The sequence below is a fragment of the Barbus barbus genome, assembly GCF_936440315.1.
Source record: "Barbus barbus genome assembly, chromosome: 4".
Lineage (NCBI taxonomy): Eukaryota > Metazoa > Chordata > Actinopteri > Cypriniformes > Cyprinidae > Barbus > Barbus barbus.
Genome location: NC_136732.1, coordinates 3,784,895 through 3,812,087, shown reverse-complemented (window position 1 = coordinate 3,812,087; position 27,193 = coordinate 3,784,895). Strand labels below are relative to the sequence as shown.

General features: G+C 38.4%; 1 protein-coding gene across 2 annotated transcripts in view; it reads left to right on the top strand.

The window, feature by feature from the left end:
* LOC306866540 (uncharacterized protein) overlaps window positions 1-27,193 on the top strand; it is a 58,359-nt gene that overhangs the window by 4,434 nt on the left and 26,732 nt on the right. For both annotated transcript variants that reach the window (XM_079411800.1, XM_079411799.1), the window contains 11 exons: window positions 694-864; window positions 7,160-7,333; window positions 7,536-7,706; window positions 10,272-10,445; window positions 10,658-10,831; window positions 11,267-11,437; window positions 21,712-21,885; window positions 22,089-22,259; window positions 25,135-25,308; window positions 25,517-25,690; window positions 26,316-26,486. In XM_079411800.1, the coding sequence (XP_079267926.1) occupies window positions 694-864; window positions 7,160-7,333; window positions 7,536-7,706; window positions 10,272-10,445; window positions 10,658-10,831; window positions 11,267-11,437; window positions 21,712-21,885; window positions 22,089-22,259; window positions 25,135-25,308; window positions 25,517-25,690; window positions 26,316-26,486 (1,899 nt within the window). The remainder of the gene's footprint in view (window positions 1-693; window positions 865-7,159; window positions 7,334-7,535; window positions 7,707-10,271; window positions 10,446-10,657; window positions 10,832-11,266; window positions 11,438-21,711; window positions 21,886-22,088; window positions 22,260-25,134; window positions 25,309-25,516; window positions 25,691-26,315; window positions 26,487-27,193) is intronic.

Sequence of the window (27,193 nt, the reverse complement as noted above, 5' to 3'; positions counted from 1 at the left end):
AGTTATTTCATATATTTTGTTTTCATATTAAAATTGCATTTATCTACATTGATACATAGCAGATTTGGACACCCCTGATCTGTAGGGATTATTAACCATATACCAATTATCAGTATATATCTCTTTTAGGGTTAAAATTGCAAAAATGGCAGTCCTTCGGAATTAAAACAGTGCAATGTTTTTTATTAGATTCACATGTGTTTTATGTTGAAATTTCTCTTTTCAGCAAAACAAGCTGTTTAGTTAGCTGCGGAAGAAGCACATCATGTTATTATAAAACACATTGTGTCAGATTAGGTTATTTTTGCTCCAATATGCAGTTCAGCTTCTTAAACTTCTGCTATAAAGGAGATATACTCTTGCATAAATGATTAACCTCCAGATTTTCCACCTCAAGACACTCATCAAGATAATAGAGCAGCACTTTTAAATGTATAACTCATTGCCATTAATGATATAAAAATTATTATTCATTTACATATTTTAGGTTTTATTCAAGCATGCTAGTTTGTTTTATCTAGGAAATTTTAATCAATAAAATTCTAATATATATGCAGTATATTTCCTGCTCATGTAAAAATAATAATGCTCATGTACTGCTCATGTAAAAATAATTGATATCAATTTAATTTTTGTATTTAACAAATATATTACATGTATCTAATTCTGTGATTTGACTTATTTCTCTTGTAGGCTAAATGATTGTGACTTAACAGACAAAAGCTGTCCAGCTCTGGCTACAGTTCTTGGATCAGATACAAGTCTGAAAGAGCTGAACATGAGCAATAATGATCTGCAGGATTCAGGAGTGAAGCTGCTCTGCACTGGACTGAAGAATATAAATTGCAAATTAGAGATACTGAGGTAAGTTTTGTGACAATCCCTAGTGTTTGGTTAGAATTCAGATCCATCTGTTAACATGGACCTAGATAATTTGCCACAGAATTGAGGACAGAACTGCTTCAGCTCAGTGAAATTTGTAGGCCTGTGCATCCCAAACCTGTCCTGGAGGTCCCCCTGCCCTGCACATTTTGTATGTCACCCTTATCAGAAACACCCTATTCATGTCTTGCAGCCTCTACTAATGAGCTGATGAGTTGAATCAGGTGTGTTAGATAAGCGAGACATACAAAATGCGCAGGGCTAGGGGTCCTCCAGGACAGGTTTGGGAAGCCCTGTTGTAGGCTTCAATTCCAGCATGAACTCTACATTCCAGGTCCTACCACAGCATTTCAATGTGGTTTGCGACTTATGTTGGGCCATTTCAAAACTTTAATTTTCTAGTTTTTCAACCATTTTGAGGTTGTTTATTTAGATGAAAGACTTTCTCACCTGTAGAGTTTTAGTATAATTGAAATCATGTACTGCATTTTTAATTACTTTATAATGTTTTGCATATTAATACAATGCAATAAAATACAATTTGTAAAGCACATTTTTTTTGTCAGCCAAACCCCTTTGACCTAAATTATTTACTTTAGTACCCCCTGAGATTTTAAGCAAATATTTCAATAATTTAATGGCACATTTGCATGTGTAACTTTAAAAACATTTATTTTTATCAGTTTTAAAGTTTCAGTAATATTTAAGTAATACTATCGTTACTATTGTTATTGTTAATACAAATTATAAAAAATCCTATCACTACAATTTATAATGTATAAAAAAAAAAAATCCACAATATTTATTTTAATAAAGGGTTTCCCAAAAAGATAATTTATTTTTATACATTTAAGATTTTACAATTATATGACATTTGTATAAACCTGTAACATTTCTTTGCAAAACCTTTTTAATTATTTTTTTTATTATTAATTCACTAATGGTGTACACTCATAGGCATACCATATACTGTATAGGGTGACCACCTGGCAATAGATCTGTTGAGAGACAGCAGATGTGATTTTGCGGGACAATGTGGGACACGTGTGAGACAGATACATTTACTACAGTTATGCTATGTAAATACTGATTTACATCCGTTGTCATATGTGCTTATGTTTCTGAGCGTGCACAAGTAAGCGAGAGAAGGTGTGTCCGTTTTGTGTGAGAGTGAAGAGAATCCACCTGCGAGGGAGTTGTGCTCGCGCATTATAGTGCCCTGTGGACATTTGTCATTAAAATTATTAACTATAAAAATAACTATTAAAATAAGAAGAAAGTTGTATCTATTTTTAATTGGTTAAAATGAAAGGAGAATATTGTGTTTTTCCGTGTGCTCGAACATTTCAGTCGGTGGTGCTAGATCACTTGATGAGGTCCGCACGTCCTTTGCGTGAAAACTACGACGCAAAAAGTATAAATAAAAAGCTTTCTTAAAAAGGCAAAAGAACGTCTGTACGTTTTCTTAATATGACAATTTAAAATCAACAGACTGATCAAAATACGGGTTATTTTCTGAATAGACCATTTCAAGGATGTAAACAATAACAAAGGCGTTGGAACGCTTCTGCGCATGTCTGGTCCTGAAGCATTTCCGGTAGCACCATTTTTAAATCTCAGATCTATCAAAACCTACAGCGCGTACTTTTTAAATCTAGCGAAAACGCATGTTAGGTATTTAAAAAAAAAAATAAATAATAGAATTACCCTTTAAATATGACTGAGGTGCAAACTAACAAAGAACATTAAAAGTCTTCCGGACGGATCAAAGCGGCTCTGATTGATGCTGTGGTGTACACGAGATGGCAGTAAATGTATCGCATACTAGATGCTTACAATTAACTCCTGAGCGGAAAAGTTGGGATCATTTGTTTGTACAATGGATGACATCAGCCTTATGTTCGGTTAAACCGAAGCAAGACAAACAGTGTTACTTACGAACTTATCATGGTTTGTGCTAAGATGTCCGGGGAGGTTTTTGTGGACATTTCACTTGCATTGCTGGGTCAGTCTGCATGTCTACGCAAATATTCATATTTATTTGTACAGCTCTTTTCACAATACATATCGTTTCACTGCAGATTTACAGAACATGCATGTTTATTACAGCGCTAAATGAATGCTAGTAAGCTAATCACTTCATGCCATTATTACTGATTGCATTCGTTTTAAAATGTGTGCATAGTTTGGTCAGGTTTGTTGCTGTGGAACAATGCTAGAAAGCATTTGAATGCTCTATCTGAGCCATCATGTGGTCACAAATAAACAAGATGAATGCAATTCAATGCTGGCTACTGTGTTATACATAAACCTGTTTTTTTTTTTCTTAGATAAAAGTATAACCTACATGCATATTAATAAATGCACACACACTACATACAGTATATATGTGGGTATGTATATTTTAACTGTTTTTAAATAAGTCTCCTATGCTCATCAAGCCTGCAATTCATTGATCAAAAATACAAAAACAGTAATATTTTGAAATATTACAATTTAAAATAATGGTTTTCTATTTTAATATGCTTTAAAATATAATTTATTTCTGTGATGCAAAGCTGAATTTTCAGCATCATTACTCCAGTTATCAGTGTCACATGATCCTTCAGAAGTCATTCTAATATGCTGATATATTATCAGTGTTGGAAAAAGTTGTGCTGCTTAATATTTCTTTATAAACAGATAATTTTAGTATTCTTTGAATAAAAGAACAGCATTTACTTATAATAGAAATGTTTTGTAAAAACATGCACTACTGTTCAAAAGTTTGGGGTCAGTATTTTTTTTTTTTTTAAAGAATATGAATACATTTATTCAGCAAGGATATTAAATTATTTTTTTGTTTTGTTTTTGTTTAGTGATAGTAAAGACATACTGTTAGGAAAGATTTCTATTTTGAAAATCCCTGTCAGGATTCAATCAATCAATCCTGTATAAAGTATCAGATTCCAGAAAAAAATATTAAGCAGCACAATTGTTTCCAACACTGACAATAACCAAATATCAAATCAGCACATTAGAATGATCTCTGAAGGATCATGTGACACTTAAGACTGGAGAAAAGGCTGATCAAAATCCAGCTTTGCATCACAGAAATAAATATAAAGATTATTAAAATAGAAAACCATTATTTTAAATTGTAATATTTCACAATATTACTGATTTTGTCTGTATTTTTGATCAAATAAATGGAGGCTTGATGAGCATAAGAGACTTCTTTCAAAAACATAAAAAAAAAAAATAGTAATGTGTCCAGACACTTGACCAGTACTGCATATAAACAAAAGACAGAGACTGTTTCCAGCAAATTTATTAACATGTGATCAATATCAAAAGCAGCAGGCTAACCATGAGCAGCTTTGAGTACTACGTTGCATTTCATCCTCAAGCTCTCAAACACATCTGGGTGTTCATATGGTCTCATGTGGTTTTGCACTGTCCCGTCTCCCTGTAGCATTCACTGGGTTATGTGTCTTACATTACAGATGATGACTTTCCTAAAGACAAAAGTAAAAAAACAATTATTTTATTTAATACACAGTATTTACAAATAATACTATTGTTTAATACATCAGTACATATTGGAATTAACATTAGACAAGCATAAGTGATGAAAAATGTTTACCGTTAGCTTTTGTAAACTACTGCAGTTAACGTTAACTGTTTCACTATTCAACATTCAAGTTTAGAGAATACATTTCTATAACATGTTACTCACTGGATTTATCTGCTGACAAGATAGCTAGACAACTAATGAGAACTCATGTTTAATTATAGCCCACATAACGCTTCCAACAAAACGCAAATAAAAGCTTGACCCTTTTCACTAAAAAGAATCAAAATGCCAGGCGCATATGTAAACAATGACGAAAACACAATGCTGCATCATACTTGAAGAGTTAACGTAAATAAATACAACGAATCAAATGGAAAAAAAACAAGAACTTGTCCTTACCTGAATCGAAATGTGCTGTACATTATATCCTAGAGCTGCTAGTTGGCTATTCTGCTTTTCGCTTCACTGCTGCAATCCAGGCGCGTTTGTCGGAAATCTAAACCCTTTAGTTTCCGATTATTTATAAATTAATGTTAGTTCCAGCCCAGAGGGAGCACCCAAGCACCGAGCAACAAGGATCTAGTTTTAATTTCTACATTTTAAACAGCAGGATTAAATAAATTAATCGCAATCCCACTGTGCATCAAGCGCCTGCCGCTATTGTTTTGAATGCGCTCAAACGCTAACCGGAAACGTCCGAGGAACAAAAACGTCACTTCCTTATACCGCCGAATATCCGTTGAAATGGTCTATATGCGACGTGCGGGACAAGGGGTGAAAATGCTGAGCAGTAGGCCTACAGCGCAAAGTGGGACAGGTGGTCACCCTAACCATGTACCAACTCATGAACCCCCTGCAATTCCCTCACGAACCACCAGGGGTTCGCGAACCCCACTTTGGGAAAACCTGGTCTAAGGAAAAGAGATGGAATAATATCCTGAGGACAGTTAGTTGGTTTTAGGTGACCAATAATTACATTACATGAGGTTAAATCAAAAGGTTCAAACTCAGAATAAGTAGAAGAACATAATGGAACATCATGCAAAACGTATACTGAGTTAGACAGCTGGGATCTTAATGTTGTGATCTTCTCAACAACAAAATAAAAACTTTCCAAAATCATTACAGAGAGAAGTAGATGGCTGTAGAAAAGAATGCACAAGAGGGATTTAATTTAGTTAATAGTAGAAAAAAGAACTTGAGGTTTGTGACAATTGTTTGTGATAAGTTCAGACAAATATTTGCATTTTACAGCCTTTGCAGCTTTCTGAAACGTTATAGGAGTTCCTCAAAACTTCATAAGAAATCTGCAATCTGTCCTTCTTCCATTTGCTTTCAGCCTGTCTACAAGTCCGTCTCAGAGTACGTGTAGTTTCAGTGTGCCAGGGCACAGGTACAGCCTTATGATTTTTATACTTCAAAGGGGCAATACAATTCATGATGTCGGTACAGGTAGAATTAAAAAGATTAAGATGTGCATCAGTGTCCAGATTAAGCAGAGTAGATTCCAACTGCAATGAGTTAAAGACTTCACGGTAGACTACAGAAAATTCTTCCCTAGAATGTTGAGTAAGAGAATGAGTCAAGCGTGCCAGCAATGGATTTCTGAGGATTCGGCTTCTAAGAGGGACAGTACAAAGAACCAGCCTGTGATCAGAAAAAGATGCACTACTGATTTCAGTGTTTGAAATAGAAAAACCATAGGTTAAAATTTAATCAAGGGTATGACTATGGATATGTATTAGACCAGAAACCCACTAAAGTAAAGTCAAAAGACTCAATCAAATTAAACAAATTATGCAGAGTATGGTTTAGAAGCAGAGCAAACATGAACGATTTTTTTCATGCCTAGTAACCAAATACTCCATTAATACAGCAAGTCCACTTAAAAAGTCCTTATTATGGTGAAGAGGACAATATGATAGAGCTATAGTGATGGGGTTTATATAAGCCAGTAGATAGCGAATGAGAGTGAAAAGTGTCTTTAAAAACAGTAGCAATGCCACCCCCGAGGCCCGACATACGACTACACTGGATGTGGAATGGATTGACATGACAAATCCCTGAGAGTAAACTGATGTCGTTCTGTTTCTGACGTGCTGGCACTGTTTCTGACATGAAAGAGAAATGGATTAGTGATACCACAATGTTCATGACCGCTGTAGATGCGATGTTAGGATCACAAGGAAGGCAATCCAAAGACTGTGATTATTCACAACTTACACTACACAGCATCTTGTAACCCTGCGTTTGCCTCTCTTTAGTATTTCCACTCCTATTACATGTGGTCGGGGATAAAGAGGTAATAATATAGAAACAAGTGTTGACCTTTTCCAGCAGACTATCATAATGTGACATTCCAAAATGAGTCATTTTCTGGGTTTGGAGAAAATAAAAGCTGTTTTTGAACTAAGAAAGTTTTTAGTTCTGAAACTTACAGGATGTTTTTATAGTATGTTGACCTGTTACATGCCAAAAGATCAAGGGAAATTAATTTCTCAGTTCATGAACCCTTTCAGTAACTGTAACCTGAAGGGTCTCAGGTGAGCTGATGTGTACAATTTTAAAGGTCTCTAGGCCTTTTTGATTCAGTTGTACACTAAATTGCACAGTAAACTGACAAGGAACAAAACTAATTTACTTTATAGATTAATATTGTAAAGGTTATTTCTGGAATAGCTCATTAATCTGTTGAATGTTACATTTTAATTTCTGTTCTAGGCTTTCAGACTGCAGTATCACTGAAGAAGGTTATAAAGCTCTGGCTTCAGCTCTGAGATCAAACCCTTCACACCTGATAGAGCTGGATCTCACAGGAAATGATCCTGGACAATCAGGAGTGAAGCAGCTCAGTGATTTACTTCAGGAGCCAAACTGTCAACTCAAGACACTGAGGTGAGACGTGATCAAATAATACTAAATAAATATGTAGGTGAACTTTTTCTTTTTATACTTATAAGATATGTTGAACAACCTGTTGCTGCATCAAAGTTAACAAAGAAAAAAAAACATGTGCTTTTAAGCAATATTTTCTATGTTGTCCATTGTATAAAAGGTGAGAACTGAATTGAATCCTGCTTCATCTTCTCTTCTGCAGGTTTGTGGGTCCTGCTGCAGATGAAGCCTGTCAGTATGTGACTGGAATTGTGGGTAAAAACCCGTTACTCCTGAGAGAGCTGAATCTGCGTGGACATGAACTAGGAGACACACGAGTGAATCAGATCGCTGCTCTACTGCAGGATAAACACTGTCAACTCAACACACTGCTGTGAGTGTTTGACATGCATTAATACTAACATTATTGAATGGGAATTAACTAGGAAAAGTAAATATTTGTTGTCTGTTGGAAAATCGACATGCAGATTGGAAAAACTGAAGTGTTTTTTATTTATTTTTATTTACATTTCTACATGTTAAAATGCATTTGTAAATGTCTACAGGGCTCGTTTGTCTAGTTGTTTGCAAACGACTGTACTTTGAATAATTTACTGGTCCGTGTAACACGGAGGAACAAAACACTGTGCTGCTCAGAGATAAAGCGGTTCTGCTGTTTGTTCTTTTTATAAAATGGAAATTTGTGTCAAAGTTACTCAGTAACTTGTTTATTGCACATTTGTGATTTGTGCAGATATTCAGAAAAACAGGATTATTGTTTGTGTGATTCACTAACTCCTATAGTAGGGATCCTCAAATCTGGCTCGTGAGATCCACTTTCCTGCAATGTCTTCAGGATCATTAGAAAATCACAGGAAGGTGTGTTTGATCAGGGTTGGAGTTAAACTCGGCAGGAAAGTAGATTTGAGGATCCCTGTCCTATAGCACAGGGGTTCTCAAACACATTCCTGGAGCCTCCCCAACACTGCACATTTTGCATGTCTCCTTTGTCTGACACCCATTTCAAGTCTTGGAGTTGCTACTAATGAGCTGATGAGTTGAATCAGGTGTGATTGATAAAGGAGACATGCAAAATGGCTCAAGGAATGCGTTTGGGAACCCCTGCTATAGCATATATGTTAAAAACAGAAACTCATTAAATGGCTATTTATATTTTTTTAACATAATTTTGATGACATTTCCGCCCCACTATGTGTGATGGCAGTAAGATGGGAGAGAGCACTCAAAACTCTTCAGATCTCATAAAGTAGTGAAACATTAATATAATACAGAATCATCCTCTGTACAGAAACGAGGCGAGAACATATGAGAATTTATCTTTATATTTCTAAATGTGTGCTCTTTGGGGCTAAAGTCTTGATGGAACTGTTTAAAGTAGTCATGTGATCATAAGCCCGATTCGGACGGTAATTGTTTCTCATATGGACGTCTGTAAAAATACATTTATATATCACCTCGGATTCGGATGGAGATTTATTCACCGTGGAGGAGTGAGTTCTGGGATCCTGCGCACCGGGAATGCACTGCTCACGAGGCCAGTCACATTCTTTTTATTGTGGAAAATGTTTTTAAAAACACTTATTATTATGTAAAATGTGTTCTTATTATTCCAAGCATATTTTATAATGTATAGTCCTATTTATTATTTGATTATTTAAATCTCCTGTTTAAAAATAGGAAAATACGCACTATAGTTGTATATAATTATACGCGATATATATCCGTTTATAATACACATTTTAAAATTGTATTGCATACCTGCCGCTGCCATAATAAAGACCCATTTTGAATGTTTACGTGCTTTTCTTCTCTTTCTGCTCTCCCTTGCTGTGCTGGAGCAGTTATGAAGTATTGTTCTTTTAAATACTTTCCAGCATTTCAGAAATAAATATGTATGCAAATTACACCGAAGTACAGCAGTTACCGTACGGTGTTCGGGAGTGTTCAAAAAGGGTTTAAACGCTGAATTTTGAATCGATTTCTTCTCGTAAACTCAGAGATGTGGATTCGGACGGCAATGAAATTACCACACGACCTTGGTATTTGTCAAAAAACAGTAGGTAATTCGATCAGGGATTTTTACAGGCGTGGTGAGAGAAAAACACAGACGTCCCGGATTCAGATGGCAATTAAATCACCAACTACCCCCTGAGAAACAATTACCGTCTGAATTGGGCTATAAATTAATCGGCGCAGATGCAATTCAATATGAGTGACCTTCTATGTGAAATAATCATAAATGCTAGTTTATGGTGTTTGATTATGGTCTCGAAGTTCTTAGTTGGAAGCTGTTAGCCCCAGCTGACCCGTTCAGTCCTTGCGTCCGCAGTGGAAATGTTTCTAATAATTTCTGACTGGTATTTAACTGAACAAATCAAACAAACATATGTCCGGCCATGGTTGTGTAATTTTATGATTGAACCACAGTGGTGACAGCGAGGTCATGACCCTTTACACAACCTGTGATGATGCGTTTCCAAAGTTATTAGCATCATAAAACTTATTATATATATTTTCATGTCAAGAAAAAACTTGTATTTTTAACACTGGACTTTGTGTTTCCTTGGCATTAAATGACAGAAAACTAGTTAACGCTGTTGTGTGAGTGTTTCTAATACACCAGCCGAGGGAGTGATGTCAAATGAGACATTTTTCTCTGTTCTGACCAATGCAGTCAATAATGACTCTTTTTTTCTCTCTTTTGTAAAGTCACAGAAATACTATCATGGATTTTTATTTTTGCAATTGTAGAAAATTAAAATGTAAAACTTGCATTTGTTGTAGTTTGCGTTCACCAATATAGAGCTTTACCAGCTATACTGTGAAAAGGGTCATTCAGACCAAAATCCTGTAGTGCATATTTTATTTTCTTCATTCTAGAACATGTACTTGTGTGACAAGCTGTGTTATAAGGAAGAATAACATCTTTTTTTAATAGACTTTCAGACTGCAGTATCACTGAAGAAGGTTATAAAGCTCTGGCTTCAGCTCTGAGATCAAACCCTTCACACCTGATAGAGCTGGATCTCACAGGAAATGATCCTGGACAATCAGGAGTGAAGCAGCTCAGTGATTTACTACAGGATGGACTCTGTTCATTAAAGACCATCAGGTGAAAAAAACCTTCAAATATTTCAAAATGAACCACAGATGTGAAATCAGCTGTATGAAAATGGATAGAAGGGTCAAATGCACCGTTGTTGAATAGGACATGAACTGGAATTAAATAGCAGTTCAGAGAAATTCAACAGACACACAACAGAATTAGTGGCAAAAATAATGTAAAAGTATAAATGATCTGAAATCCTTATCTGCTTCCTGTAGGTTTTTGAAAAGTCCTGCTGCAGAGGAAGCGTGTGAGTATCTCACTGGAGTTCTGGGTAAAAGTCCATTACTACTGAAGGAACTGGATCTGAGTGAAGATAAATTAGGAGATCTGGATTGGGAGAAACTCTCTGCTCTTTTGATGGACTCTCACAGCAAACTGGAGAAAATAATGTGAGTGAACATGATTTATACATTGAAACCTCTTTGATTATTCATTATTAAAGACTGTCAGTAACATGTGAGATCAGATATGAAGAGCTGTTGTTCTGATGTGTGTTGAATATGTGCTGAATAATAATAATCAAACATTGCATTAGTTTAGGCAGGCCACGTCAGTCAAGCTCACATCAGCTGATAGTCAGCTGTTCCTGATGTGTACCAATCCAGTCTCGACACTTATCACAGCAGTCCATTTAACTCCATTCTTTCAGCATCTCTTCTATCGCATCGCTGCTCACAATCAAACTCCCACATGTGAGATCAGACAGGCGCGTGGAGTTTTGCCCAGAACAGAACCATACCACCAACACTAACTGTATGCAATATAATTGTAATAAATATACTTGATGAAAGTGGTCCTGACTGAAATGCTGTTTTTGTGTTCAGGCTGAATAATTGTGAGCTGACAGAGAAAAGCTGTTCAGTTCTAGCTACTGTTCTCTCCTCCAAAACCATCCTGAAAGAGATGAACCTGAACAACAGTCATCTGCTGGACTCAGGAGTCAAAGAGATCTGTGAGGGACTGAAGAATCCTGTGTGTGAGCTGAAGAGACTGAAGTGAGTACATTTCACCAGCAGCTACACTCAACACCACAGCGATGAGATCAATATTGCACATTGGCTGATGATGGGAATATTATACATGATACAGAATGTCTTTATGTCCACATCAAACATTAGACTTTTAGACGCGCACTCCACTTCGTCTCAGCACCAGGCGCGAGTCAAATGAGCGTGGAAACACTACTGTGCTCGCAGTGTGTGCTCTTCAGTTGCATTGCAATTTTCATATCAAAGCGTGAAAGAAACTGTGAGCATGTAATGTGTAGTTACAGTTGAAGTCAAAAGTTTACATACACCGTGCAGAATCTGCTAAATGTTCATTATTTTACCAAAATAAGAGGGATCGTACAAAATGCATGTTATTGTTTTTTTAGTACTGACCTGAATAAGATTTCACATAAAATCTTTAAATATAATCCACAATAGAAAATAGGGTGAATTTGGGTAATCTGGGACATTTTTTTTTGCAATTTTGATTTCTGCGATTTATTTCAATATCTATCTAACACATGAGGTCAACACATTAGACTTTTCTGAAATCCCTAAGATGTTTTCTAACCACACAAGAAGAAAGAATGTAGATATTATACCCAGAGAAGACATGCCACATCTATTAGTGTTTTTGTGACAAAAAAAAATCTACTTGTATTTGATAATCTGGGACAGGTCACTTTGTAATCTGGGACACATGTATTAGGCCTAAAAAAGCCTATATTCACCATACTTTATGCATGCCAAACACAATATCACCCATTTTAAAAGAGCATTATGAAAAAAAATGACAAGTACAGAAATCTCAATAAGAAAATGTATATTCCAATATCAGGAAAATAATTTCTATCTCTACACAGGATTAACGATCTACTGTGTTAATTCATTTAAATTAATTTAAAACTCTATTAAAATTGTTTAACATTGTATTAACATTTAAAAAAATCAACTAAAATTTAAGCAACAGCAAGCAACAATTTGATTAACAGAATATTGGTTTGGTTATTCAGGTTCTCCATTCTGTAAAATTGGGGCTACTCGGGGAACAATATTGAATAAATCACAAACATAATTTGACAACAATTAGGAACATTGTCTTATTTATGACGGATTTATGTCCTTAAAATGAACACCCATTTCTCATTATGGCATATATTAGCCCTTGTCAATAGACTTATAAAGTCCCTAAATGCATATTTCCCCCATTTGTAGACTGTCCCAGATTACCCAAAGCATGCTGTCCCACATTCTCAAAAATATTTGATAATGTGGGACAGCAAAACAATATTTGAAAGAAAAAAAATTAAAACACATTTTCAACACTTTAATACATAATTTGTTGCTTGAATAGATCACAAACATAATTTGACAACTATTAGGAACTTATTTATGACAGATTTATGTCCTTAACATTAATCTAGTCAGAATCCTGTCACTGACCTTGTCACACAATTCCCACGGGAGCTTCTTGATTGACAAGTGCCCTGCCCCTTTCTGTGGAATCACCCCCATGAAGTCATGTGATTTCAGTCACATGACATCCATGCTAGAATTATAGTAAAAGTCCTATTGACTAAATGTTGTTATAACAGGAAATAAACACACTGGATGTCCCAGATTACCCGAATTCACCCTAATAGCTGAATTTTTAAAAATGCCGTTTTTTGTTTTTTTTGTTTAGTGATAGTTGTTCATGAGTCCCTTGTTTGTCCTGAACAGTTAAACTGCCTGCTGTTCTTCAGAAAAATCCTTCAGGTCCCACAAATTATATGGTTTTCCAGCATTTTTGTGTATTTCAACCCTTTCCAACAATGACTGTATGATTTTGAGATCCATCTTTTCACACTGAGGACAACTGAGGGACTCATATGTTACTATTACAGAAGGTTCAAATACTCACTGATGCTCCAGAAGGAAAAACCATGTATTAAGAGCCGGGGGTGAAAACTTTTCAGAATATAGCAGCCAAAAACCTAATAACCAGCTGCTGGGATGTCTGTTAATCAAAGATCAAAAGAAAAAAGTGGAAATCAATAACTTTTGTAGCTTGAAGGACTCATCTATTCATTTAGAATTTAGTGTTTGATAACTTTTATTCAATTTCTTTATATTTTCTACTTGCTGAAGGGCACAAATATGACATTTATTATAATTGGTTTGTGTGAAAATGGTTTTAAGTTCACTTAAATTAGAAGTTCCCTTTCAAGGGAACTTCGAACTGCGTCCTCTAGAGGTCGCTATGGGGAACTCCATCTACGTGACCCGTGTCTGAAGCATATATACAAAAACACCAAATTTTGGCCGGCGACAGCCTATGACGTCACTCCCGGTGCGACCACAGTATAAGAGGGCGCCGGGAGAAAGCATCATCCTCTTCTTCGTCTTCAATGACTGTTTGTTTGAAGCGTGCATCTTACAAGTTAAGTATGGTTTACTTTTGTAATGCGAGCACTAGCAAGGCGTTAAGAGATGTGTGCATCCGTATCCACGTTATCTGATGCTTGATGACTCACATGATCTTTGCGTCTTTTGTTTGCGCACTGCGCGTACTGCGAGCGTTTTTCTAAAAGCTCTGCTCTCGTCTGTCTCTCTTTTTGAGGAAAGAGGGGCAGCCGTCTGCTTCCCGCGGTTCAGGACCCTCCGCTGCTGAAGCACGGGGGAAAATGAGCTCATGGGGTTTGCAGGTGGTTCTCGCCAATGAGTTATAGAAGGGATTTTCCTTCTCGCGCTCGTCAGTCGCGAGCGAGGGCGAGCTGTTGGATGACAATGACGCGATTTCGCTGACGTCATCTGAGAAAAAAAAAACGCTGGAATGGCAAAGCATACGCAGCAGCAGGTCAGGCTGCCGCCTCATTACACACTATGGCAGTGTTTCAGGCATACCAGGCTGATCTGTTGAAAGACCTGGATAAAAGGTTTGTAAAAAAAAAAATATATATATATATATATATATATACCTGATGAGGTTGCTGAGCTGTGCCTGCACCGCCGATTTGGCTCTTTGAGCCACTAAGCAGGCCGCCTCTGCTATGGGCAGTTCTATGGCGGCCAGGGTGGTAACGGAGAGACATCTGTGGGTGAACCTGGCAGATATTGGGAAGAGAGAGAAGGGCTTTCTTCTCAATGCTCCGGTTTCGCCTTCTGTACTTTTTAGTACCTCCGTCGAGTCGGTGGTTTAAAAGTTTAGGAAGGCAAAGGCGTGTTCAGCGGCTTTTAAAACCTTCATTTAAATGAGAAGGTCCAGGTTTGAGCCCAAACAGCACAGGGGTCCTGGCCCATCCTGATCTGAGGATCAGAGATGGGCACAGAAGGCTAGTGTCGCAACTCGCGCCCTTCCCCGTCTGCGGGTAGGGTTTCAAGGGTGGCGCGGGTCAAAGAGAGGTAGCAAGACCTCAGGGAGGTGGTCCGGACGGGGCGTTGCAACGCTCTCGGCCAGGGTAAGAGTTGAACATCTCTCCTTCCCTCAGGGGGCCTGTACATCTAAAGCCCTCATCTTCCCCTCTCTAATTCCCCTTCAACCTCAGTTTTCTACCACCTGACTGAGGTTAGGTGAGCACCTCCTGCGCCCTTATTTCAGCCCCTACACTGGACTGTTCTTCTGCGTGGGATCCATGGATGCGTGAGTACAATGCTTTGGCTCTGAGGAGCAGCATTTTCTAAGTCTGGCCCTTTTGTTCTTCAAACGAGGCCATAATAGGTGCATGAGGTTTAGCTTGGAACTGCCCACCCTTATTAGGGTTTTAAGTAGCAGTTTCCCTGAGCCCTTGTTGCCTTCTGTTCAGCTACCTATTACCCTGATACTTTTTCCAGCAGCTTGTTTGGGTTGTTAGGTATCCCTCTGTTTGTAGGTCGAGCTGGCTTTGCTCCCCTCGCCTAGAATGTGGAGGGTTATTTATGAGCATGCCGCTCCCTCCTGAGTGTCTGAGCTCTCATGCTGAGAGTAGATTCTCCGCTCTCTAGAGCTTTATCATGGTAGAGCTAGTTTTTGCTCCCCTCACTGTTGAGGGTCACCTTGAGTATACTGCTCTCGTATGAGCGTGTGAGTTCCCTCTTTTGCTGTAAGTAGAGTTCCGCTCCCAGAGCTTTGTTACTTAACAACCTGCTCCTCGTTGCTGCTGTACCCCTCTGAGCTCTACCTGTTAGTTGAGCTGGCATTGCTCCCCTCGCTAAAGAGGGTTGCCTATGAGCATGCCGCTCCCTGCTGAGCGTCTTGAGTTTCCTCTCATATGAGAGTTGAATCTCAGCTCCCAGAGCTCTGTTATTCAGAAACCTCAGCACGTCAGGCCTTTCTTTAGGCCTCCTTGTCAGGTTGCTCTCATAGTTGGTCGAGCTAGCATTGCTCTCCTCACTTTAGAGGGTTATTTATGAGCATGTTGCTCCCTTTTTGAGCTCTCTTTGTTGGCTGAGCTGGCATCGTTCCCCTTATTTAGAGGGTCACTTATGAGCGTGTCGCTCCCTTCTGAGCGTCTGAGTTCCCTCTCATGTTGAGAGTTAAGTTCTCCGCTCTCCAGAGCTTTTTTCTTGGTAGAGTTAGCATTGCTCCCCTCATTTTAGAGGGTCATCTATGAACATGCTGCTCCCACCAGAGAGCATCTGACAGTACGGTTTCTAAAATCCATATTTGGTAAGTGCTCACGCTAGTCTCTGTGCACTTTTCTAAAAACCACGCTGTGGTAAGAGCGCACACCGAGTGTTTTACGGTCTTTTCTAAAATCCTGTATGGTATGGGTTACGCGCTGAGGCTTCGTGCCCATTTTTTGAGTCGGTTAGGCCCGTTTTTCACCTTGGGCCCCACTCTACTTATATATATATATATATGTACGTGCGCTGAGTATCCTCTCTGTCTTGGTAGAGCTAGCATTGCTCCCCTCATTTTAGAGGGTCGCCTGTGAGCATGCTGCTCCCTCAGGAGCTCTCTTTGCTGGTCGAGATAGCATTGCTCCCCTCTTTTAGAGGGTCACTTTTGAGCATGCCGCTCCCTTATGAGCGTCTGAGTTCCCTCTCATGCTGAGAGTTAAGTTCTCCGCTCTCCAGAGCTCTTTCTTGGTAGAGCTAGCATTGCTCCTCTCACTATGGAGGGTCTCTTATGAGCATGCTGCTCCCTCACGAGCTCTCCTTGTTGGTCGAGCTGGCATTGCTCCTCTCTCGAGAGAGGGTCACCTATGAGCATGCTGCTCCCCCCAGAGAGCATCTGATAGAGAGAAACGTTATTAAAATCCATGTTATGGTAAGTGCACACGCTAGTCTCTGTGCACTTTCTGAAAGCCACTCTGTGGTAAGATCGCACACCAAGTGTTTTGCGGTCTTTTCTAAAATCCTGTATGGTATGGGTTACGCGCTGAGGCTTCGTACCATTCTTTGAGTTGGTCAGGCCTCGGTTTTCACCTTAGGCCCCACTCTACTTATGTATGTGCTGAGTATCCTCTCATGCTGAGAGTTGAGTTCTCCGCTCTCCAGAGCTCTGTCTTAGTAGAGCTAGCATTGCTCCCCTCACTATAGAGGGTCACCTATGAGCATGCTGCTCCCGCACAAGCTCTCCTTGTTGGTCGAGCTGGCACTGCTCCCCTCTTTATAGAGGGTCACCTATGAGCAGGCCGCTCCCTTCTGAGCGTCTAAGTTCCCTCTCATGCTGAGAGTTAAATTCTCTGCTCTCCAGAGCTCTGTCTTGGTAGAGCTAGCATTGCTCCCCTCATTTTAGAGGGTCACCTATGAGCATGCTGCTCTCCTTGTTGGTCGAGCTGGCATTTCTCTCCTCTCTGTAGAGGGTCACATATGAGCATGCCGCTCCCTTATGAGCGTCTGAGCCCCCTCTCATGTTGAGAGTTGAGTTCTCCTCTCTTCAGAGCCCTGCCTTGGTAGAGCTAGCATCGCTCCCCTCAATATTGAGGGTCACCTATGAGCATGCTGCTCCCTCCAGAGCATTTGGAGAATAAAATTTGCAAATCCATGTTATGGTAAGTGCGCACGCTAGTCTCTGTGCACTTTCTGAAAGCCACGCTGTGGTAAGATCGTACACCAAGTGTTTTGCGGTTTTTTCTAAAATCCTGTATGGTATGGGTTACGCGCTGAGGCTTCGTACCCATTCTTTGAATCGGTCCGGCCCCGGTTCTCACCTTGGGTCCCACTCTACTTATGTATGTGCTGAGTATCCTCTCATGCTGAGAGTTGAGTGCTCCGCTCTCCAGAGCTCTGCCTTGGTAGAGCTAGCATTGCTCCCCTCACTATAGAGGGTCACCTATGAGCATGCTGCTCCCTCACGAGCTCTCCTTGTTGGTCAAGCTGGCATTGCTCCCCTCTCTATAGAGGGTCACCTATGAGAATGCCGCTCCCTTTTGAGCGTCTGAGTTTCCTCTCCCGAGCTCTTTCTTGGTAGAGCTAGCATTGCTCCCCTCGTTATAGAGGGTCACCTATGAGCAGGCCGCTCCCTTCTGAGCGTCTAAGTTCCCTCTCATGCTGAGAGTTAAATTCTCTGCTCTCCAGAGCTCTGTCTTGGTAGAGCTAGCATTGCTCCCCTCATTTTAGAGGGTCACCTATGAGCATGCTGCTCTCCAGAGCATTTGGAAAGAACGATGTTTACAAATCCATGTTATGGTAAGTGTGCACGCTAGTCTTTGTGCACTTTCTGAAAGCCACGCTGTGGTAAGATCGCACACCGAGTGTTTTGCGGTTTTTTCTAAAATCCTGTATGGTATGGGTTACGCGCTGCGGCTTCGTACCCATTCTTTGAGTCGGTTAGGCCCATTTTCACCTTGGGCACTACTCTACCTGTGTATCCCCAGTGATACTACTTGAACAGGGGCTACCACTAAGGATCTGTTGATACAGTTCCTTCAGCTAGCTCTTGTAGGAGCAAGCAGTAGCCCCTGTGTGACAGACCAGGCTTAGTTACTATCCTAAGCGCTTGGTCGTATCCCCGAAAGGAATCCCTTTTCTGATTCCAAGCCTTGAGCTCTACCCTGGGTCCAGGAGGTCCGGCCTCTATCATGTGAGTTCCGGGGTATGCAACTCAGGCCTTTGGCCGAAGGGGATAATGTCACTGACAGCCGTCAATTCATCCCAGGGACAACTCCCTTATTCTTTTTGGTAGAGTTGATGCTTAGTGCTCGCCTTTGTGGAATGGCATGCACTCCCCTCAGCATGGCGGCGTGGGTATATCGTTCCCCATAGCGACCTCTAGAGGACGCAGTTCGAAGTTCCCTTGAAAGGGAACGTCTCAGGTTACATATGTAACCATGGTTCCCTGAGAGGGAACGAGACACTGCGTCCTCTAGACTTCAGGCCATGCTTCGGATGCCGCTTCAGACGAAGAAGTGGATGATGCTTTCTCCCGGCGCCCTCTTATACTGTGGTCGCACCGGGAGTGACGTCATAGGCTGTCGCTGGCCAAAATTTGGTGTTTTTGTATATATGCTTCAGACACGGGTCACGTAGATGGAGTTCCCCATAGCGACCTCTAGAGGACGCAGTGTCTCGTTCCCTCTCAGGGAACCATGGTTACATATGTAACCTGAGACGTTATTTTAAGTAGTCTAATAAATGTTAAAATGAACAGCTCTTGTAATGTTGAATGGCTAGTCAGTGGTTAAATATTAGGGGAAAAACTATGAAGGTAAACCAGTAGCAAAGCTCGAGAGATTGTTGATCTGAATGTGAGAACTTGTCATATTAATATTCATATTTGTAAGTTGAAATTCACACTCACAGCTCCGATGTGAAAAGCTGAATCTTTTGATTTGCACACAGAGACAATGATAAAAACACCCGTGTTTTGAAGTCGAAGTGGCAAATTAATAGCTACAAATGTGTAGAATGACATTCACATAAAGAAAATTACACATGTGTACGACATATTTACTTTTGCACTTTACTTCAGTTTCACTGTACAACGTCAAGACAGCACTTACAACCTCTCAGATCTGGCAGTACAACTTCAAATTCTGGCGCTTTGACTTTTGCTACTCCTTTTGCGGTATTCCTGTTGCAAAACTCACTTGTGCACTTGTGAATGCAGACGTGAGGGAGCAGACCCGGGGGGGCCTTTCATTGTGGCCAGCCTAAGGCACACCTGTGCAATAATCATGCTGTCTAATCAGCATCTTGATATGCCACACCTGTGAGGTGGGTGGATTATCTCGGCAAAGGAGAAGTGCTCACTAACACAGATTTAGACAGATGTGTGAATATTTGAGAAATAGGCCTTTTGTGTACATGAAGTCTTAGATCTTTGAGTTCAGCTCATGAAAATGGGGGCAAAAACAAGTGTTGCGTTTATAATTTTGTTCAGTGTAAATAAATGGATATTTGTAGAGAAAAAGAAGCAGGCCTATCACTGATGAGTAAGTGTTTTTACATATGGTGTACATGACTTTTCCATACCACGCCGTCACATCAGTTACCACCCCGTCACATCAGTTACCACCCCGTCACAGGGTCATTTTGTTAAAAATTTATAGAAATGAAATGTTACATAAATTAATGCTGAATGATGTTCTTGTTGTGTGGACTAATCCAATAAATTTAAATTTATTTGTATTTTTTAAGTAAATTTTTTTTTTTCAGTACAAACAATGAGGCGATTGAAATGTTGAATTAATTTTTCAAGATTAAAAATCTAAGAATAAAAAAAATTAATTAAATTACATGCTTTCTATTGATAGATTCTAAAAAAGGGATATTTTACTATTAGGAAAACATCATATTTTAAAAATCTATTTCTTGTTTTACTGCTCTAATGGTGTACATATTGTCCGTTACGGGGTGGTACAATAAAGGCACCCTTGCCTGAATAAAAAGGGCAATAATATTAAGGATTTTGTGCCTGAGGTGGGAAAATGTGTTTTTTGAAGGGTTAACATATCTTTCAAGCTGTAGCTTATTTTTTAAAAAAGGTTTGTCTTTAGTGACAATTTAGAAAACTGCAAAGTGGAAACGACACCCGCTTCGTAGAATGACTCAGCTATGGTTTCCACGAAAAACGCAGACAGGATGACGGAGCCCATTCATAAAAACTGAATTTACTCTATAGCGCGGAATGCCATGGAATTCATAAATTGACGGATGAATAAAAGAAGGTCTGTCACTTAATTCGAATTGCGATATGAACTAGTGTATGTGAATATTAAAACGTAAAAAGACGGTTTAAATATTATATAATACTCTTGTATTTATTTTGTACAATGTAATGTATGTCTTTATATATTCCATTTACTGTCAAATTTAAATATGTCAATTAAATTATAAAAATAATTATTACAACCACATTAACCACTTAACTGTAGAAAAAAATTCAATTATTATCAAAACTTTTTTAAAGGAATTTTTCTACCATGTTTTAATTTTAACAGTGAACCTCTGTTTGTTTGACAAAACATAAAGGGGTTTCATTTTCATTTGATTAAATATAAATGGTTCATGCCTTCATTTGATTATCAGAAACAATAAAACACAATTTCTGGAAGAAAAAAAAATTGTAGGGCCCTGTTGTTCAAATTGTTGAAATTGAGAGTTATTTCTTCACTGAAATAAATGCTTTTGTTATTACAAGGAGAGTAAAGTACCGAAAAAAGGTACCGTCGGGTACCGGTACCGAATTTCAGGTCCTGATACCAGTACCGTACCGGTTAAAATGTGAACGGTACCCAGCCCTAGTCAGTGGTGTTTATATACATATGGGCATCAAAACTCACTCTGACAGAGGAGCTGTTAACTGGTCATGTTGAGCTGCCTTCAGATCACCACATTCAACAAATTCAGAATGTTTTTATTTGCTTTTCTGATTTGTGTTTTGATCTGTTTAGTAGTTCTGAATGGATCTGTATGTATTTATATACAGTCAGGTTAAGGCAACTGGTATAGTGTTCTGTTGGCGTCTCAGTGTGGTCCTGTTTGGTATTGCAGCTTGACTTGTAGTTATAGAAAATACTCTCACCAAATGTGACATTTATTTTTTTCCCCCAGTTTTTGCTGTTGCACTGTATACATAAATTGTAAATTATGAAAATTACAAAAAAAAAACTTTCTTGCAGAAAATATAGCTTTGTGAGAATCATCCTCAAACTTAATCTAGAACTTGGTAAAATTATTATCTTTATTTAAAATGTTTCAAGTCTTAATGTTTTTCCCTTTGTTATACTGGGATGAATCATACTGGGATGTATGCTAAAATTGTTGAATGTGGCGCCCTACCTAGAAATATTTTCACCAGCCACCACCGACAGTATTGTTAGTTTAGTTTTTGATTATAGTTCATTTGATTATTTTAAACCTCTTTTCTGTAGACTCTCAAACTGCAGTATCACTGAAGAAGGTTATAAAGCTCTGGCTTCAGCTCTGAGATCAAACCCTTCACACCTGATAGAGCTGGATCTCACAGGAAATGATCCTGGACAATCAGGAGTGAAGCAGCTCAGTGATTTACTACAGGATCCAAACTGTCAACTCAAGACACTGAGGTGAGACGTAATCAAATAATACTAAATAAATATGTACGTGAACTTTTTATTTTTATTCTTATAAGATATGTTGAACAACCTGTTGCTGCATCAAAGTTAACAAAGAAAAAAAAAACTTGTGCTTTTAAGCAATATTTTCTATGTTGTCCATTGTATAAAATGTGAGAACTGAATTGATTCCTGCTTCATCTTCCCTTCTGCAGGTTTTTGGGTCCTGCTGCAGATGAAGCCTGTCAGTATGTGACTGGAATTGTGGGTAAAAACCCGTTACTCCTGAGAGAGCTGAATCTGAGTGAACATGAACTAGGAGACACACGAGTGAATCAGATCGCTGCTCTACTGCAGGATAAACACTGTCAACTCAACACACTGCTGTAAGTGTTTGACATGCATTAATACTAACATTATTGAATGGGAATTAACTAGGAAAAGTAAATATTTGTTGTCTGTTGGAAAATCCACATGCAGATTGGAAAAACTGAAGTGTTTTTTATTTATTTTTATTTACATTTCTACATGTTAAAATGCATTTGTAAATGTCTACAGGCTCGCAAAATTTCAAAATCCCTGGTAACCCTTCAGGCAGGTACTCTTCAGATTTTAGTAGCCCGAAAATTAATTTAACTAGCCCAAATAAAATAAAAAAATATGGATGTCTGTAAAAATACATTTATATATCACCTTGGATTCGGATGGAGATTTATTCACCGTGGAGGAGTGAGTTCTGGGATCCTGCGCACCCGGGAATGCACTGCTCACGTGGCCAGTCACATTATTTTTATTGTGGAAAATGTTTTTAAAAACACTTATTATTATGTAAAATGTGTTCTTATTATTCCAAGCATATTTTATAATATATAGTCCTATTTATTATTTGATTATTTAAATCTCCTGTTTAAAAATAGGAAAATACGCGCTATAGATAATTATACGCGATACATATCCGTTTATAATACACATTTTAAAATTGTATTGCATACCTGCCGCTGCCATAATAAAGACCCATTTTGAATGTTTACGTGCTTTTCTTCTCTTTCTGCTCTCCCTTGCTGTGGTGGAGCAGATATGAAGTATTGTTCTTTTAAATACTTTCCAGCATTTCAGAAATAAATATGTATTCAAATTACACCGAAGTACAGCAATTACCGTACGGTATTCGGGAGTGTTCAAAAAGGGTTTAAACGCTGAATTTTGAATCGATTTCTTCTCGTAAACTCAGAGATGTGGATTCGGACGGCAATGAAATTACCACACGACCTTGGTGTTTGTCAAAAAACAGTAGGTAATTCGATCAGGGATTTTTACAGGGGTGGTGAGAGAAAAACACACGTCCTGGATTCAGATGGCAATTAAATCACCAACTACCCCCTGAGAAACAATTACCGTCTGAATTGGGCTATAAATTAATCGGTGCAGATGCAATTCAATATGAGTGACCTTCTATGTGAAATAATCATAAATGCTAGTTTATGGTGTTTGATTATGGCCTCGAAGTTCTTAGTTGGAAGCTGTTGTAAACTTGTATTTTTAACACTGCACTTTGTGTTTCCTTGGCATTAAATGACAGAAAACTAGTTAACGCTGTTGTGTGAGTGTTTCTAATACACCAGCCGAGGGAGCAGTGGCGGCTGGTGAAAAATATTCTTGGTGGGGCTGTGCTTTTTTTTTTTTTTTTTTTTAAACAAACTTGTGCTTTCTGAGCTTTGCGCACAACTCCACTATTTCCTGAACTAAGTACAGCTCTTTTATTTCCTCTCTTACATCATTGGACCAACTGATTAATCCAGGTGTGTCTGACCTTTGTTGTTGTGAATACTGAGGACAGACACATCTGGATTGATCGGTTTGTCCAATACAGACAGGAAATAAAAGCTGTACTTAGTTCAGGAAGTAGTGGAGATGTGCATATAGCTTATAAAGTCTTTTTCAATAATCAACCCAAAACAATTGAACATAAACGGCTGGATAACAGTTCTCTGTGAAATACTTTAATTTTAATGCCAATATTAACAACCTGAGGCATTCTTATACTAAACATAAATAGAATATTTCACAAACAAGTTTAGAACCAAACTAGAAAGAAATAAGTTATTAGGTTTACACAAATAATTTTCACACAAAGCTGTCAATTCCTACAGCAGCGCCCCCTTGTGGCAGAGAAATCACATCTAAGTACATTAAATTGCACATAAAATAAAATTATCAGAAGTGGTAAATAGGCAATGCAAGAGGCACATCAAGAGAATGGAGTTTAAAGAGGACTATATACAACAACATAAAATTATAAAGATTGTACTTAAGTGTTCGTATAAAATGTACACAGTGTTATGTAAAAAAAAAAAAAAAGAATACTGGAATTGGTAAATAATGATCAAGATAAATGTTACTAAAATTACAACAACTAACAAAAACTTTTTTTTAATTTCAACATTTGAGTGAATACGAAAAATGATGAGCAGGTCACATATACAGTCATGTTAGTAAACAGTACTTGGACAAAATGTCAGAAATTTACAGTGTCAGCGGCTGCTGAGATTCCGCATCTGTGCTCGTACTCGCGTCCATTGCTGCCAAGGTCACCACCGGATATCTTGCCCGTGCACCAGCCTTTGGGCGATATCTCTATCGCCCTTCGGGCTTCCGAATCGACAACGCTGAATTTGTGTTGCTATGTGCGAATTTCTTTTCAGTAATTGGCTGGCTGCTGCACTGCTTGGGCGATCTTTCTTTCGCCCCAGCCCAGGAGCGGGAGCGTTTTCTCCAAAAATTATATATATACATAGTTCTTTTTTACGAATTTAAACACACAATAAAATTTGAATATGTGATTATTGTTAATTTTATTTATTTATTTATTTTAAAATAAAAATAAAAAACACTTGGAAATCACTGGGGGGGCGGCGCCCTATCGCCCTCTATTGGCCAGCCGCCACTGCGAGGGAGTGATGTCAAATTAGACATTTTTCTCTGTTCTGACCAATGCAGCCAATGATGACTCTTTTTTTCTCTCTTTTGTAAAGTCACAGAAATACTATCATGGATTTTTCTTCTTGCAATTGTAGAAAATTAAAATGTAAAACTTGCATTTGTTGTAGTTTGCGTTCACCAATATAGAGCTTTACCAGCTATACTGTGAAAAGGGTCATTCAGACCAAAATCCTGTAGTGCATATTTTATTTTCTTCATTCTAGAACATGTACTTGTGTGACAAGCTGTGTTATAAGGAAGAATAACATCTTTTTTTAATAGACTTTCAGACTGCAGTATCACTGAAGAAGGTTATAAAGCTCTGGCTTCAGCTCTGAGATCAAACCCTTCACACCTGATAGAGCTGGATCTCACAGGAAATGATCCTGGACAATCAGGAGTGAAGCAGCTCAGTGATTTACTACAGGATGGACTCTGTTCACTAAAGACCATCAGGTGAAAAAAAACCTTCAAATATTTCAAAATGAACCACAGATGTGAAATCAGCTGTATGAAAATGGATAGAAGGGTCAAATGCACCGTTGTTGAATAGGACATGAACTGGAATTAAATAGCAGTTCAGAGAAATTCAACAGACACACAACAGAATTAGTGGCAAAAATAATGTAAAAATATATCTGAAATCCTTATCTGCTTCCTGTAGGTTTTTGAAAAGTCCTGCTGCAGAGGAAGCGTGTGAGTATCTCACTGGAGTTCTGGGTAAAAGTCCATTACTACTGAAGGAACTGGATCTGAGTGAAGATAAATTAGGAGATCTGGATTGGGAGAAACTCTCTGCTCTTTTGATGGACTCTCACAGCAAACTGGAGAAAATAATGTGAGTGAACATGATTTATACATTGAAACCTCTTTGATTATTCATTATTAAAGACTGTCAGTAACATGTGAGATCAGATATGAAGAGCTGTTGTTCTGATGTGTGTTGAATATGTGCTGAATAATAATAATCAAGCATTGCATTAGTTTAGGCAGGCCACGTCAGTCAAGCTCACATCAGCTGATAGTCAGCTGTTCCTGATGTGTACCAATCCAGTCTCGACACTTATCACAGCAGTCCATTTAACTCCATTCTTTCAGCATCTCTTCTATCGCATCGCTGCTCACAATCAAACTCCCTCCTCCAACCCCAGCTCCACCCAACTGAACCTGTAATCTAATCTGACTTTTCTTTCTTTTCATATACACTTCACTACATATATTCTCTACCATGTATTTGTATTTTCTACAATCATGTAAATTGTGAATTGTAATTACGTAGGCATATACTGGATCTGTTCTGTACCCCTGCTCTCCCCGCTCTGTTCAAGCATGGCTGCATGGACAGGCGTGTGGAGTTTTGCCCAGAACAGAACCATACCACCAACACTAACTGTATGCAATATAATTGTAATAAATATACTTGACGAAAGTGGTCCTGACTGAAATGCTGTTTTTGTGTTCAGGCTGAATAATTGTGAGCTGACAGAGAAAAGCTGTTCAGTTCTAGCTACTGTTCTCTCCTCCAAAACCATCCTGAAAGAGATGAACCTGAACAACAGTCGTCTGCTGGACTCAGGAGTCAAAGAGATCTGTGAGGGACTGAAGAATCCTGTGTGTGAGCTGAAGAGACTGAAGTGAGTACATTTCACCAGCAGCTACACTCAACACCATCTAAGTTCAGTACTAGGTTTCTAAGTTTGATCTAAGTTTAGTTCTAAGTTAAGTTTCTATATTTGATCTAAATTTAGTACTAGGTTTCTAAGTTTGATCTAAGTTTAGTACCAGGGGCCTGTTCCATAAAACAAGTTTACCAAATAAGCCACCTTAAATAATCAAATAAATAAAAAATAGGCTACAACCAACTGTATTTAATGTATTGTGCCCAAAATGTAGGCTAATGGCATTTTAACATTATGGCTACTAGTGCATTCAGTTGATCAGAAGTTTCTAGCTGTACCTTTTATGGTTATTAGAACATTAAAACATTACAATCTAAAATGTCTCTTTAAAGCTTTAAAGCATAAAAACACAATCAAAAGTGAAAATCACTGAATTAAAAATTTAAATAAATAATAGAAATCAGAGTACATTTTAACTGATAAGAGGAACACATATTTAACTCATTTGAGCTATTGCTGTATTAGCCAGCTTACATTTGATTAACAGTTACTGCTATCATAAAAATACACTTAAATGTAGGATTAAAATTCTGTCACATTTAATGTCCAACAACAAATATTTTTAGCAAAATGTATATTTTATTCAGAATTCTTGCACTATTATTCTATCCTGCTCCGTCTGTGTAGTGCGCATGTGCGCCGCAGCGATCGTTCACTCGCGT